Here is a 12,115-nt window from a genome sequence, read left to right as displayed (position 1 = left end):
AGATTGCTGTGTTTAGCTGTGATTCCAGCTCTGTTTGCTGCTATGGAAAGTGTGAAGTGCAATCCCCAAGCATAATTCCTGAGCATCAAATAATGACAGTACAAATATCCACACAGTACTCACCTCACCTAGTTTTCCTTCCAACAGGAATGGTCATTTCAGGCTCTAAGTTGGTGTTTAGTATTTCACTGACTGTAACTCAGATTTTATTCCATTGGAATGACATGGGGTTTTCCTCTGTGGGTAATATATTGGACTGTTTTGTGTGTGTGTTTATTTTCAGTATTTATGTAAAGGAAGGAAGGAGGAAAATAGGGGCTTATAAGGAATATGAAGAAGGTGTTTGTTTTTATCCTCTGCTGTCCTGTGTTGTTAATAACACAATGTTTAAAAAGAAAAAAATACCTGGTCATTTTAAATTGGAAAGACTTTGGGATGGGTTTTGCATATAGATACTGTGGAAGCATTTCCTCTCCCTCTCTGCCACATATGTAGGCATTCCTTCCTACTGTTCTACTTTCCACCTTCATGCCTGATTTTCTGTATCCTTTTAATAGTCCTTTTCCCACAGATATAAATTGTGCAGCCAAAAGGATCAGGCCTAGCTTTTTGAAATGCATCTTAGTGATCAGTGGGTCATTGAACTTCCATCCTGAGACTCCTGGCTAAATCTGCAGCAATACCATGCAGTAAATGTGGCATGCTGTGTTTGCAAAGCTTGGGATATCCAATGATGCAACAATGTGACCTGTAGCTTGAAACCTCTGTGTGAATGTATCTTCGTGTTCCTTGGAATCATTTTGACCTCTAACTAATGTATTTATAGAATTGGATTTATACTAGTAATAATTTTTTGTTGATTTTTCATATGTAGTTACTGTGCAAAAAGAACAGTATGTCTGCTGAGATGTTTATTTTATTGGTATATTTTTATGACATTAAAATTCTTTTTAGTAAGTTATGTTTTCTTTTTTTTCCTTTTTCTTTTTTTCCCCTGTGGTTTTGTTGTGCAGAGCTCTGGGATTGAAACATTAGTGGAGGAGCTTTGCTCCAAACTGAAAGACCTTCAAAGTAAGCAAGGTGAGGAAAAAAATGTCTAAACTTCTGAGGCCATGTATTATATTTATAAGCTCTGCAACATTCTGAGGTGGGGGTGGGTGTGAGGGAGTAGGTTGTTATTTCAGTAGCTTTTAGTACAGGCCATGTGATTTTAAAATACATTTGAATAATTTCATTCAAATAATTTAAGCAATTTTGTATTGGCTTGCTTTATTTACCTAAGGAATAGCCAGTCACAAATGGTGATTTCTTTATGAAAAGCTATAACTGTTCATATCCTGCTGTGTCTGCATTTTTAGTAAATATTCCAAATTCAGCATCCCCCTCCCTACCAAAAGGAATGAAAATAAATAGGCTTGATTCTATTCCTTTTGTGTATTGATTTTTCCAAAGAGCAGGTTTGCCTCAGAATAATTATGTGGAAACTATTTGTGTGAAAAGCATCCAAATAACCATCACTACTTAAAATTTCTGGGGTATAGGAGAATAAGAATGGGCGCTTTATGATATCAAGCTTAGGGCAGGGAGCATAATGTAAAGTTGTGTTGTTTCCATTAAAAGTTCATCCTACATAAATGTTTGTTCAGGTACACAGCAGCAACCTTGGACACTTAGAGTAAAATTAATATGCTTATTATGTAGTATAAGTAGCTGTAAATAAGAGATAAACATTTACCTGCTTAAAACGTGGTTTTAGCTGTTTTCATTCCCTTTTTTGTGTTTTCAAGCAGTAATCATTAGTCAGCTCTTAGTATTTTGCAGTGGTGTGAATTTCTTCCTGAGCCAAAGGTGATGCTGAGCATTTATTTTGGAAAAAGAAAGAAATTTAAAAAATAGTATGTCTCATTTTTATTTTAAAGATTTTAATATGAAGAATTGGAAAATCTTCAGAGTCACCTCTCACACAGGAAGTATGCCTTTACATCCACTCAAAACTCAGCAATTACTGCAAGGATATTTCCTTTTAGTAAAACACATGAGAAGTTAGATGTGGCCAATGATAAAAACATTTAGTTAAGTAGCTGATTTTTTTCAAGAAATATTTTCTGTGTCTGTAACAATGCAAGAATGAGATAAGGGTTTGGATATGAAACAATTAAACATTCAGCAGGAATTCTCCCAGTGGGGCATTGCTAATTATGAGGTTGCATGGAGCTGCTGGCCAGTCATGTTTGGCCAGATTTCCAGGACTGGTCAACTGTGAAAGCTTGACTCTTGAGTGGTAATTCATAATTTCTTAATGTTATTTACAGTGTTGTATAGAAATTTTACTACTATTACAGTTACGCATCCTGGTGCTTTTTGTTAAATACTGTTATAAAGTACACTGGCTTTTTTGAATTTTTCTGTTAAGCATTTGGAATTTTCTTCCAAAACAGAAGAGAAGATTCACAAAAAGTTAGAAGGCTCTTTGACTCCTGAGACTGATTTATCTCCCACAGCAAAGGATCAAGTAGAAATGTATGCATTTTTTTTCTTGTTATTATCTGAGATGCTTTTCTCTTTTTATTCACATATTTTAACACAGTGAAGTTAACTTAGTGGGGCATCTGAAGTTTTCTGGATATTAAGAAATGAATTTCTTTTCATGACACCTCCTTTTGTTAATCTTATGTATTTAAATATAAACACTTGGTACCATGGACTAATTTGATTTCTGTCAAAGCCCAGACTGCTTTCATTTGACAATATACAGAACTCAAACCATATTTTATTTCAGAGACTAAGTCAACCGGACAAAAACCTTTAAAACAACATTAATTGACATGTAGATTTGCAAGGAGGGAATAATCTGTTTCCTGGATTCAGTTCTCGTGTTCTTCTATTGCTGAAATGGCAAACAAAGTTTCTTATAACCTTTAAACTCTTGATAACCAAAGTGATCTCCTAGTTAACAAGTACCTGAGTCCAATGTTACTGAACTACCCAGCAGTTTTGTCATTGACCCCTCTTGGAGTTACAGCTGCTTCTGTGTCTCTTAATAGTAGCAACAGCCTAGTAAAAATGTTACTAAATGGATGGTCCATCCGTCTTCAGGGAACTGATTGTGCTAATGTGCATTTCATTTAACTGACTTCTAAATATTTTTAATAAGTTCTCATTGAAATATATGTGATTCAGTATAAATCTCTCTACCACCAAACACATACTACTATAAATGTTACAGAAAACCATATTTTAATCTCGTACCTCTTGCATAAAGCTATTAAGCATCTTAAAAAGCATCTACTCAAAACCTAATCTTTTTTAAAAGCTTTTTCTTAAACAAGATGATCAAACTATGTAGAACTTAGCAGATAATGTCTTACTTCATAAATGAGAATTTTAAAAACTGAAATAAAGGACTGAACTAACTGAAATTCAGGACTTCCTCATTTATAATCTAAATCAAACATTTAAGACTGTAGTGAACTGCCACATTATCTAAAAAACCTGGAGCCACTGTTGTAAGCATCCACAATTTCTCTCTACAGTGATGTTTGGTAGTCTTTGAAAAGGAAATTGTTTTATTTGTGTGCAGTATATTTCTAAACATATATTAATATAAGCATTTTTAAAGCTCCTTTTTAATTTTCCCTTTGGTATCATTCAAATAGTGCAACAGGTGGCATGTGCATATGTAGTGGAAACTAGATTTTTAGCAATTAGACTGGTAGTGTTATGCTGTGTTTTTAGTAATTCTTTCTAATCTTAATGCTTATTTGAAGCTCTACTATCCAAATGTCCCTTTTGTTTTGCTTTCAGGTACTATGAAGCATTTCCTCCTCTTTCTGAAAAGCCAGTTTGCCTGCAGGAAATTATGACTGTATGGAATAAATCTAAAGTATGCTCTTACTCTAGCTCCTCATCTTCATCCACTGTTCCACCAACTAGCACGGATACATCTTCTCCAAAGGACTGCAATAGTGAAAGTGAAGTAACTAAAGACAGAAGTAATAAAGTATCTGCCACTGTACAGGAAAGAACCCAGCAGAAGAAGAGTAAAAACGAGAAAGAAAACAAGTTTAGTAACAACACTGTTGAAGAGAAGCCTGTTTTGTACAAAAAGCAAGTCCGACATAAGTCTGAAGGAAAGATGCGTCCCCGCTCCTGGTCATCCGGATCCAGTGAGGCTGGCTCGAGTTCTAGTGGTAATCAAGGTGAATACAAGGCATCAATGAAATGTATTAAAGTAAGACACAAAACAAGAGAGGTTCGGAGTAAAAAAGGGCGTAATGGGCAGAGCAGGCTGTCAGTGAAATCTGGTGAAAAGATTGACAGAAAAGTCCACAGCGGAAGCAGCAGCAGCAGCAGCAGTGGGTCCGTCAAACAACTGTGCAAAAGAGGTAAAAGGCCATTAAAAGAAATTGGAAGAAAAGAAGCTGGTGGTAGTGATGGAAAAGATTTGTATTTAGACAGTAGAAATGAAAAGGAATATAAAGAAGAGCCCTTGTGGTATACTGAGCCGATTACGGAGTACTTCGTTCCTCTTAGCAGAAAAAGCAAGCTGGAGACTACGTACCGCAACAGAGAAGATATATGTGGAGTAACATCAGAGGCTGTAGAAGAGTTGTCTGAGTCAGTGCATGGTCTTTGTATTAGCAACAATAATACTCATAAAACATACCTCGCAGCAGGTACTTTCATCGATGGTCACTTTGTAGAAATGCCTGCAGTTCTAAATGAGGATATTGACCTCGCTGGGACCTCAATATGTTCTCAACCAGAGGACGACAAGTATTTAGATGATGTTCATCTGTCAGAACTAACGCACTTCTATGAAGTGGATATTGATCAATCCATGTTGGATCCTGGTGCCTCAGATACGATGCAAGGGGAGAGTCGGATTTTAAATATGATTCGACAGAAGAGTAAAGAAAAAACTGATTTTGAGGCAGAATGTTGCATAGTGTTAGATGGAATGGAGTTGCAAGGGGAAAGTGCAATATGGACTGATTCGACCAGCTCTGTTGGTGCTGAAGGGTGGTTCTTGCAAGATCTTAGTAATTTAGCTCAATTTTGGGAGTGCTGTTCATCTTCTAGTTCTGGTGATGCAGATGGGGAAAGTTTTGGAGGAGATTCTCCAATCAGATTCTCCCCCATTCTAGACAGCACAATGCTTAATTCACACATGCTTGCTGGCAATCAAGAGCTCTTTTCAGATATTAATGAAGGGTCTGGTATAAACTCTTGTTTTTCAGTGTTTGAAGTGCAATGCAGTAACTCTGTTTTACCATTTTCTTTTGAAACACTCAACTTGGGAAATGAAAATGCAGATTCTAGTAGCACTGCTAATATTCTTGGGAAAACACAGTCTAGATTGCTAATATGGACCAAAAATAGTGCCTTTGATGAAAATGAACACTGTTCTAACCTTTCAACAAGAACCTGTAGTCCATGGTCACACTCGGAAGAAACACGTTCAGACAATGAGACTATAAATATTCCGTATGAAGAATCCACGCAATTTAATGCAGAAGATATTAATTATGTAGTTCCTAGAGTTCCTAGAGTGTCTTCGAATTATGTAGATGAAGAAATTCTAGATTTTCTGCCAGAAGAAACCTGCCAGCAACAAGCTAGAAGTTTAGGAGAAATGCCCACTTTGATTTTCAAAAAGAAATCTAAGCTAGAATCTGTCTGTGGTATTCAGCTAGAACAAAAAGCAGAAAGTAAAGACTATGAAACTACACAAGGGTGTAGGGAAAGCAGTCCACATGGAGATGGCTACAGCTCAGGGGTTATTAAAGATATTTGGACAAATATGACAGACAGAAATTCTACAGCGATGGTAGAAATAGAAGGAATAGAAGATGAATTGTTTTCAACTGATGTAAATAACTATTGCTGCTGTTTGGATACAGAAGCAAAAGTTGAAACCCTTCAGGAACCCAATAAAGCAGTGCAAAGATCAGAGTATCACCTTTGGGAAGGTCAAAAGGAGAATGTAGAGAAGAGAGCCTTTGTCTCAAATGATTTATCAAAAATAGATGGTGGTGACTATACTACACCGTCAAAACCCTGGGATGTTAACCAGGATAAAGAAAACTCATTTATACTTGGTGGTGTATATGGGGAGCTCAAAACATTTAACAGTGATGGAGAATGGGCAGTGGTGCCACCTGGCCACTCAAAGGGGAGCTTGCTGCAATGTGCAGCTTCTGATGTGGTGACGATAGCTGGTACAGATGTTTTTATGACTCCAGGTAATAGCTTTGCCCCTGGCCACAGGCAATTGTGGAGGCCATTTGTATCATTTGAACAGAATGAGCAATCAAAGAGCGGAGATAATGGATTAAATAAGGGTTTTTCTTTTATCTTCCATGAAGACTTACTGGGAGCTTGTGGTAACTTTCAAGTTGAAGAACCAGGGCTTGAATACTCATTCTCTTCCTTTGACCTGAACAATCCATTTTCACAAGTTCTTCACGTAGAGTGTTCATTTGAGCCAGAAGGAATTGCATCTTTCAGCCCTAGTTTTAAACCTAAGTCTATTCTGTGCTCTGATTCAGACAGTGAGGTTTTACACCCCAGGATATGTGGTGTGGATCGAACGCAGTACAGGGCTATACGGATTTCTCCGAGGACTCACTTTCGCCCAATTTCTGCATCTGAACTTTCTCCAGGTGGTGGAAGCGAGTCAGAATTTGAGTCAGAAAAAGATGAGGGTGGTATGGCTGTCCCTCCTCAAGTAGATGTATTTGAGGATCCACAGGCAGATCTCAAACCTCTGGAAGAAGATGCAGAAAAAGAAGGGCATTATTATGGAAAATCGGAGCTTGAATCTGGAAAATTCCTTCCCAGATTAAAGAAGTCTGGAATGGAGAAGAGTGCACAGACATCATTGGATTCCCAAGAAGAGTCGGCCGGGATGTTGCCAGTAGGAAACCAAGATCCCTGTTTAGAATGCAGTATGAAAGAATCTCTAGAAGGGAGAGTGGTGGAGAGCTCTAAAGTAAACTGCAGAATAGTGGAGCCACGTGAGGAGACTGGCAGGTTTTGCAGTTGTAAAGCAGGGTGTCATTTCCCTACGTACGAGGATAATCCTGTTTCTTCAGGAGAGCATGAAGAGGTATGTGGATATATAAAATTACAGAATTTGCAGCTGGCAGCTGATAACCAGCAGTTTGTCATGTGACACTTCAGTTTAAATGTTTGTGATTGTATAGATCTCTAGAAAATACAGTGTTGTAGAGAAACTGGAGGTTCCATCTGAACATAAGAGTAAACTTGCTTATTGTAAGGGTGACCGAGTGCTGGCTCTGGTTGCCCAGGAAGGCTGTAGAGTCTCCATCCTTGGAGATTCCAAAAGACATCTGGACAAGGTCCTGGGCAGCCTGCTCTACTGGGCCCAGCTTGAGCAGGGGGAGTTGGATGTGATGACCTCCAGAGTTACTTTTGAACCTCAGTCGTTCTGTGATTCTGTGAAAAATTAACCATCTTCAGGTATTTTGGTGTCATCTTGCATACCTTTAGAAATATATGCATGTGTACACTCATGTGACTTTAAAAATCTGTTTACCGTAGGTTTTTTAGGTTATTTGATTTACATACAAAATGTTAAAATGTGCATAAATTTTGAGTAATGAAATACTACTGATTTTGATTGAAACATATTTTAAAATTCTGAAGAAAAAGATCTGAAGCCAGTCTTTGCAATATATAGTTTCTTCCAAGTAGAAGAATTTGGAATTGAACTACTGGATGTAAACTTCAGCAAAGAAAGACCAGTAAAAAGGCTTGATTGTCTGGAAATTAAAGCATCCTCTTGTCAGCATAGAGCCAAAAAAAAAAAAGTGGATGCAAAACATCTGTCCATACCACAATACCATAAGAAAGCCTCAGCATAACTATGGGTTAAGCTCAGAGTTTTCTTTCTGGTAATTGTAGCCATAAATTAAGTAATAATGAAGATAAAAAACCCTTTCTAGCCAAAAATACCCTGAGTTTTTCTTGCTGTGAACTCCCTCTGTTCTTGAGTAGAAACATTTAACTATCAAAATAAATTAGATGTGTGGCCAGCGCAGAGATATTGTCTGGATAGGTATAAATTGCATCTTACATTTTCTTTTCTTTACATCTTACATTTTCTTTTCCTCTTCAGCCTCCTCTTGCACATACTCAGCAGTTGCAGTATTTACATTTGGAGGAAGTTTTTCCATTTTCAGCTGAAGAGTTGCACCCAGCTTGTGTTGTGCAATTACGTATTTCTCAATTATAAGTTTGAAACACTAACGCATACATAGGCAAGCTAACCTTTCTCTTGCTAAAACTAAAGCTCACCTTTCTGTTGAACAAAATCAGACTTTCTTATTTTCCTTCTTCCTCTTTTGTTTCTTCTGTCATCCTCCTTTAAATTAATTGCTTCTTTTCCCAGCATCAGTAAGTTGTTATCTGCTGCTTGCACAAGAGAAACAAATTTGTGACTTTTCCAGACCCTTTCTAGACATCTTGGTTCCTGCTGCTCTGTTAAGTTAACAGAGAAGAAATGGCTTCAAAAATCTTTACTGGAGTCTGGGAAGTTTCTGTGTTGGTGCCAGGCCTTGCATAAAGAGTCATCAAAAAAATAAATAAACTTAGGCTGTAAGTCAGAACAGATTCTGGAATTGCCTTTTACCAGGAGTAAGTGAAATCTAACTTCATCATGCAGTAGGGCATAATGAATGAACAAGTGATTATACAGTTATTTGTGACAGCAAGAGTCTGAAGTTCCTTCCAGCCGTTTTTGGATCTTCTTTCTGGATGTGTAGTGCTCTGTGAGGCTGCTTATTCTCATCTTCACTTCAACCACTTATCCATTCAAGAACTTGTAAGTGGCTGGTATGTACAGTGGTACCATAGTTTATGGTAGCTCTGAGGCTTGTGAAAGGTCTTTTGGTAGTGAATAGTGCTCAGAAAGCTCTGTTGTTTAATTTTATTTAAGTTCCCAAGTGCAAGAGGAAAACTTACTGCTTTCCTTGCTCAGGTCACATGATTTTGTAGGCATTTTCATAGCTTCAAAGTGATAAACCACTGAGAAGTACAAAGGGCCAACAATCCTCTTAGCAGTCTAGATTCCAGTTTAGTTTGCAATTAAGCTCTTCCTGGGGGGCTTGGGGAGCCTGATTACCCCCTAAGCTCAGACAGCCTGGGTTAAGTTGTCCCCCTCTATCTACCATGTCTCAAGAAGGTGTGTGCACACCCCAGGCTTTTCTAAGCACCAGTAGTTGGAGTCTGGAGGTAATTGGCTTTTTGGCTCAAGAGCATTTATTTAAATTTCTTATTGTGCTTAAATGTCTGTAAGAGATGTGCGAGAGCTTTTTTCTTTTTAAGAGTGATACTATTTATTTTCATGAGCATTAAGCACAATCAATATAAAATACTTAGAATTCGGACAGTCTAGGAGAAACTTTTTTCATGGACACCCCACACGTACATGCATGGGGGAAAAGCAGGCACTGTGGTCTGGACTGATTATTATAGATCAATATTTGTAAAAACTTTTTTTTTAAAAAAATGGAACTTTCTATGTTTCTGTGCTTGACTTTGGACAGAAAGTAATTATTTAACTCAGTCATCTAATGTAAAGTTTGAGTTGTGTTCTGAGGTACGTCAAATATTTTTGAAAATAATAATGGCTGAGAAAATACTAATAGAAACCACAGTATAACAGTAACACATTCTGTTTTGCATCACTTAAATTTGAGTTATATATGTGGTGTGGAAACACACATGTCAGAATACCTCCTATTTATAAACAAGACTGTAAGAGAATCTGGTTCAGTTTCCTCCCTCTTACCTTCGATATTAGATCACTTCTTTTAGAATTACAGTGTATTATGCAGCAGGAATTTGAAAATAGCTCCTGTAAAATTTTTCCAAACATGAATGGTATTTATATATCTAGCCAGAAGATTAAAAAAACCTAAAATTAAACCAAAACCAACAATTAACAAAACAATTAAAATAAAAACTCCAAACCAAACAACCTCTACAAAAAACCACCAGCACATGTCACCCAAACAACTAATAAAGCTCCACAAACACAGCTCCCTTGCCCCCCTTCAAAGTTCAGTCCTTTTTCTTCTGAGTAAATGCTCCTACCGTTTAGCTATGGAGTCATGGGTAAGTACACGGTCTGGACCAGCTAATGGCCTGTGAATATACCAACACTGCATCTCCTCTCAATATATTTTATAAGGGCTCCAATCCAGCAGGTGTGCTCAAAGAATGCTCATACTGTTGGGTCCTTGAGATAGATAAAAGGACCTATGGGGTTTTAAGGTCTGAACATGCCAAAGACACTGGTTTTGGGGATGAGGAAATTTTACTGACAAAAACTGTTTGTATATCTCATGACCGAATTGGCCATGGGGTTTGGTGAGGTTCTGTGCTGGGCTGGAGTAATGCAGTGGAAGTGCATAACCCCTTCAGAAAGGGCTTCCAAGAGAGGAAGGGAAGAGGGGTGCTTTATAAACATTGGTTCTGACTGAGGTCAGCAGTGTAGAAGGTAAGCTGTCATAAATCCAGGCAGTAGTAAGAGGGAGACAGAATTCGTAGGTTCTGCTGTGTGCCTTAAAATCAGGGAAATCAAGTGGAAAAAGAGCATGTAGAGTCATCCACATACAAAGCAAAGGACTGACTGTAAATAGTAGTTTGGGGGCTACCTAATACAGGACTGGTCCAGATAGTCCTTGGTAAGTGCTGATCATGGCAGGTGATGAAAACACATACAAAGACTCTTAACCTCTAACCTTCTAATTAAGAAAACATTATTTTGCAGAGATATTGAAGGGTTTGTATGAAAGGACTTTGTATGAAAGATAGAGTTCACAATAACAGTTAAAAATCATGAGGGGAGAACCCCAAGGTTTAAACAAAGCAAATAAAAAAGACAGGGTGCGCCTGAAAGTTCTCTGAGTAAATGAGAAACAGAAAGATGATGGAGAGATATTTGATAAACATTAACTAACAAGCTTGGAAAGCTATGAAAATGTAATATCCAAGGTATTGATTAGAGCATCTATTGTCATTGTTAATGAAAATACAGATATTACACTGTTTCAGTTAGTAACGGCAGTATTCACCTGAGTATCATGAAGAGCAGCAACTAATTTAAGAGCAGCCTACTAGAATATTTGTTTGAGAACACATGGAAGATGGAAAATATATAAAAAGCAAATCTTGCTTTCAGAGAGGACGATGGAACACAGAAAATGTAACCAATGACACTCATAAATTGCCTAAACTGTACTTTAAACTGTGAATGGCCCAAATATGTAAGTAACAGGAGGTTTCCAAGTATTAGTTTATGAGAAAGATTGCACTCTCAAAAGAAATCAGCAGCTTACTGGAGGACAATGAAGTTTATATTTTTCTAGTGTGTGGCATGTTTATGAAAATCCCTGATAATAACAAACTGGCAAGGTCTGCAGCTACACTGGAGGACAGGATTAGAATCAAAAAGTTGTTAAATCTGTGCAGTGTCTGACACATAAAATGCAATCCTGCAGGGGCAACTAAAATTTCTACATAAAATAATAACTCTCTTTACAAACACTATGGGAGGAGTCACAGGTGAGGAAGGGAAACAGAGAAGCATCTTCAAATAGATCATAGTTGAGTGTAAATCAGGAATGATATACTGCAAAAGACAGCAACTTTGAGATCCATGAACAGGAATACTCACCTGTAAGAGTGGAGTACCGGGTTCCTTGTATCAGGAAAGATGTCTTGAGGAGAAAACACAAAGGTCACTAGTTACGAAAAGAGAGTGAAGGAACTGGGTGTATGTTTTCTCAAATAAGAGAGACTTTGAGCAGAGGCAACAGTTTTGCAGAAGCCAGGTTTATAGTTAGAGGAGATAAGGGAAAAGCTGTGTTCTCTGTAGGCTTCAGTAAACACAAAGGAACTGGATGTGATGACCTTAAATCACACTAAGGGAAATTGAAGAATAAGAATTCTAACCGGTCAAGGGGCATACTGTAAGGCTCAATTATTTTTTAGGGAAGCAGTTGAAATTCTGCCTTGCTGAGACAGAACGTTGGAATAGTGCATTGATTCCAGCTTTGTGTAAGTGTAGAGGCTAGATTATCTC

General features: G+C 37.6%; 1 protein-coding gene across 6 annotated transcripts in view; it reads left to right on the top strand.

The window, feature by feature from the left end:
• KIAA0232 (KIAA0232 ortholog) overlaps positions 1-12,115 on the top strand; it is a 63,739-nt gene that overhangs the window by 43,395 nt on the left and 8,229 nt on the right. For 5 of the 6 annotated variants that reach the window (XM_014260775.2, XM_014260781.2, XM_088056064.1 and 2 more), the window contains 3 exons: positions 1,014-1,080; positions 2,439-2,520; positions 3,805-7,111. In XM_014260775.2, the coding sequence (XP_014116250.2) occupies positions 1,014-1,080; positions 2,439-2,520; positions 3,805-7,111 (3,456 nt within the window). Of the gene's footprint in view, positions 1-1,013; positions 1,081-2,438; positions 2,521-3,804; positions 7,112-12,115 lie in introns of those variants that run through there. The other variant, XM_088056066.1, reaches the window with a different exon arrangement.

This window comes from Pseudopodoces humilis, chromosome 6 (genome assembly GCF_049639895.1).
Source record: "Pseudopodoces humilis isolate 2021_Gansu_Grassland_sample_001 chromosome 6, ASM4963989v1, whole genome shotgun sequence".
NCBI lineage: Eukaryota > Metazoa > Chordata > Aves > Passeriformes > Paridae > Pseudopodoces > Pseudopodoces humilis.
The sequence above is the reverse complement of the archived record's forward strand: the minus strand, read 5'-3'. Positions and strand labels throughout refer to the sequence as shown.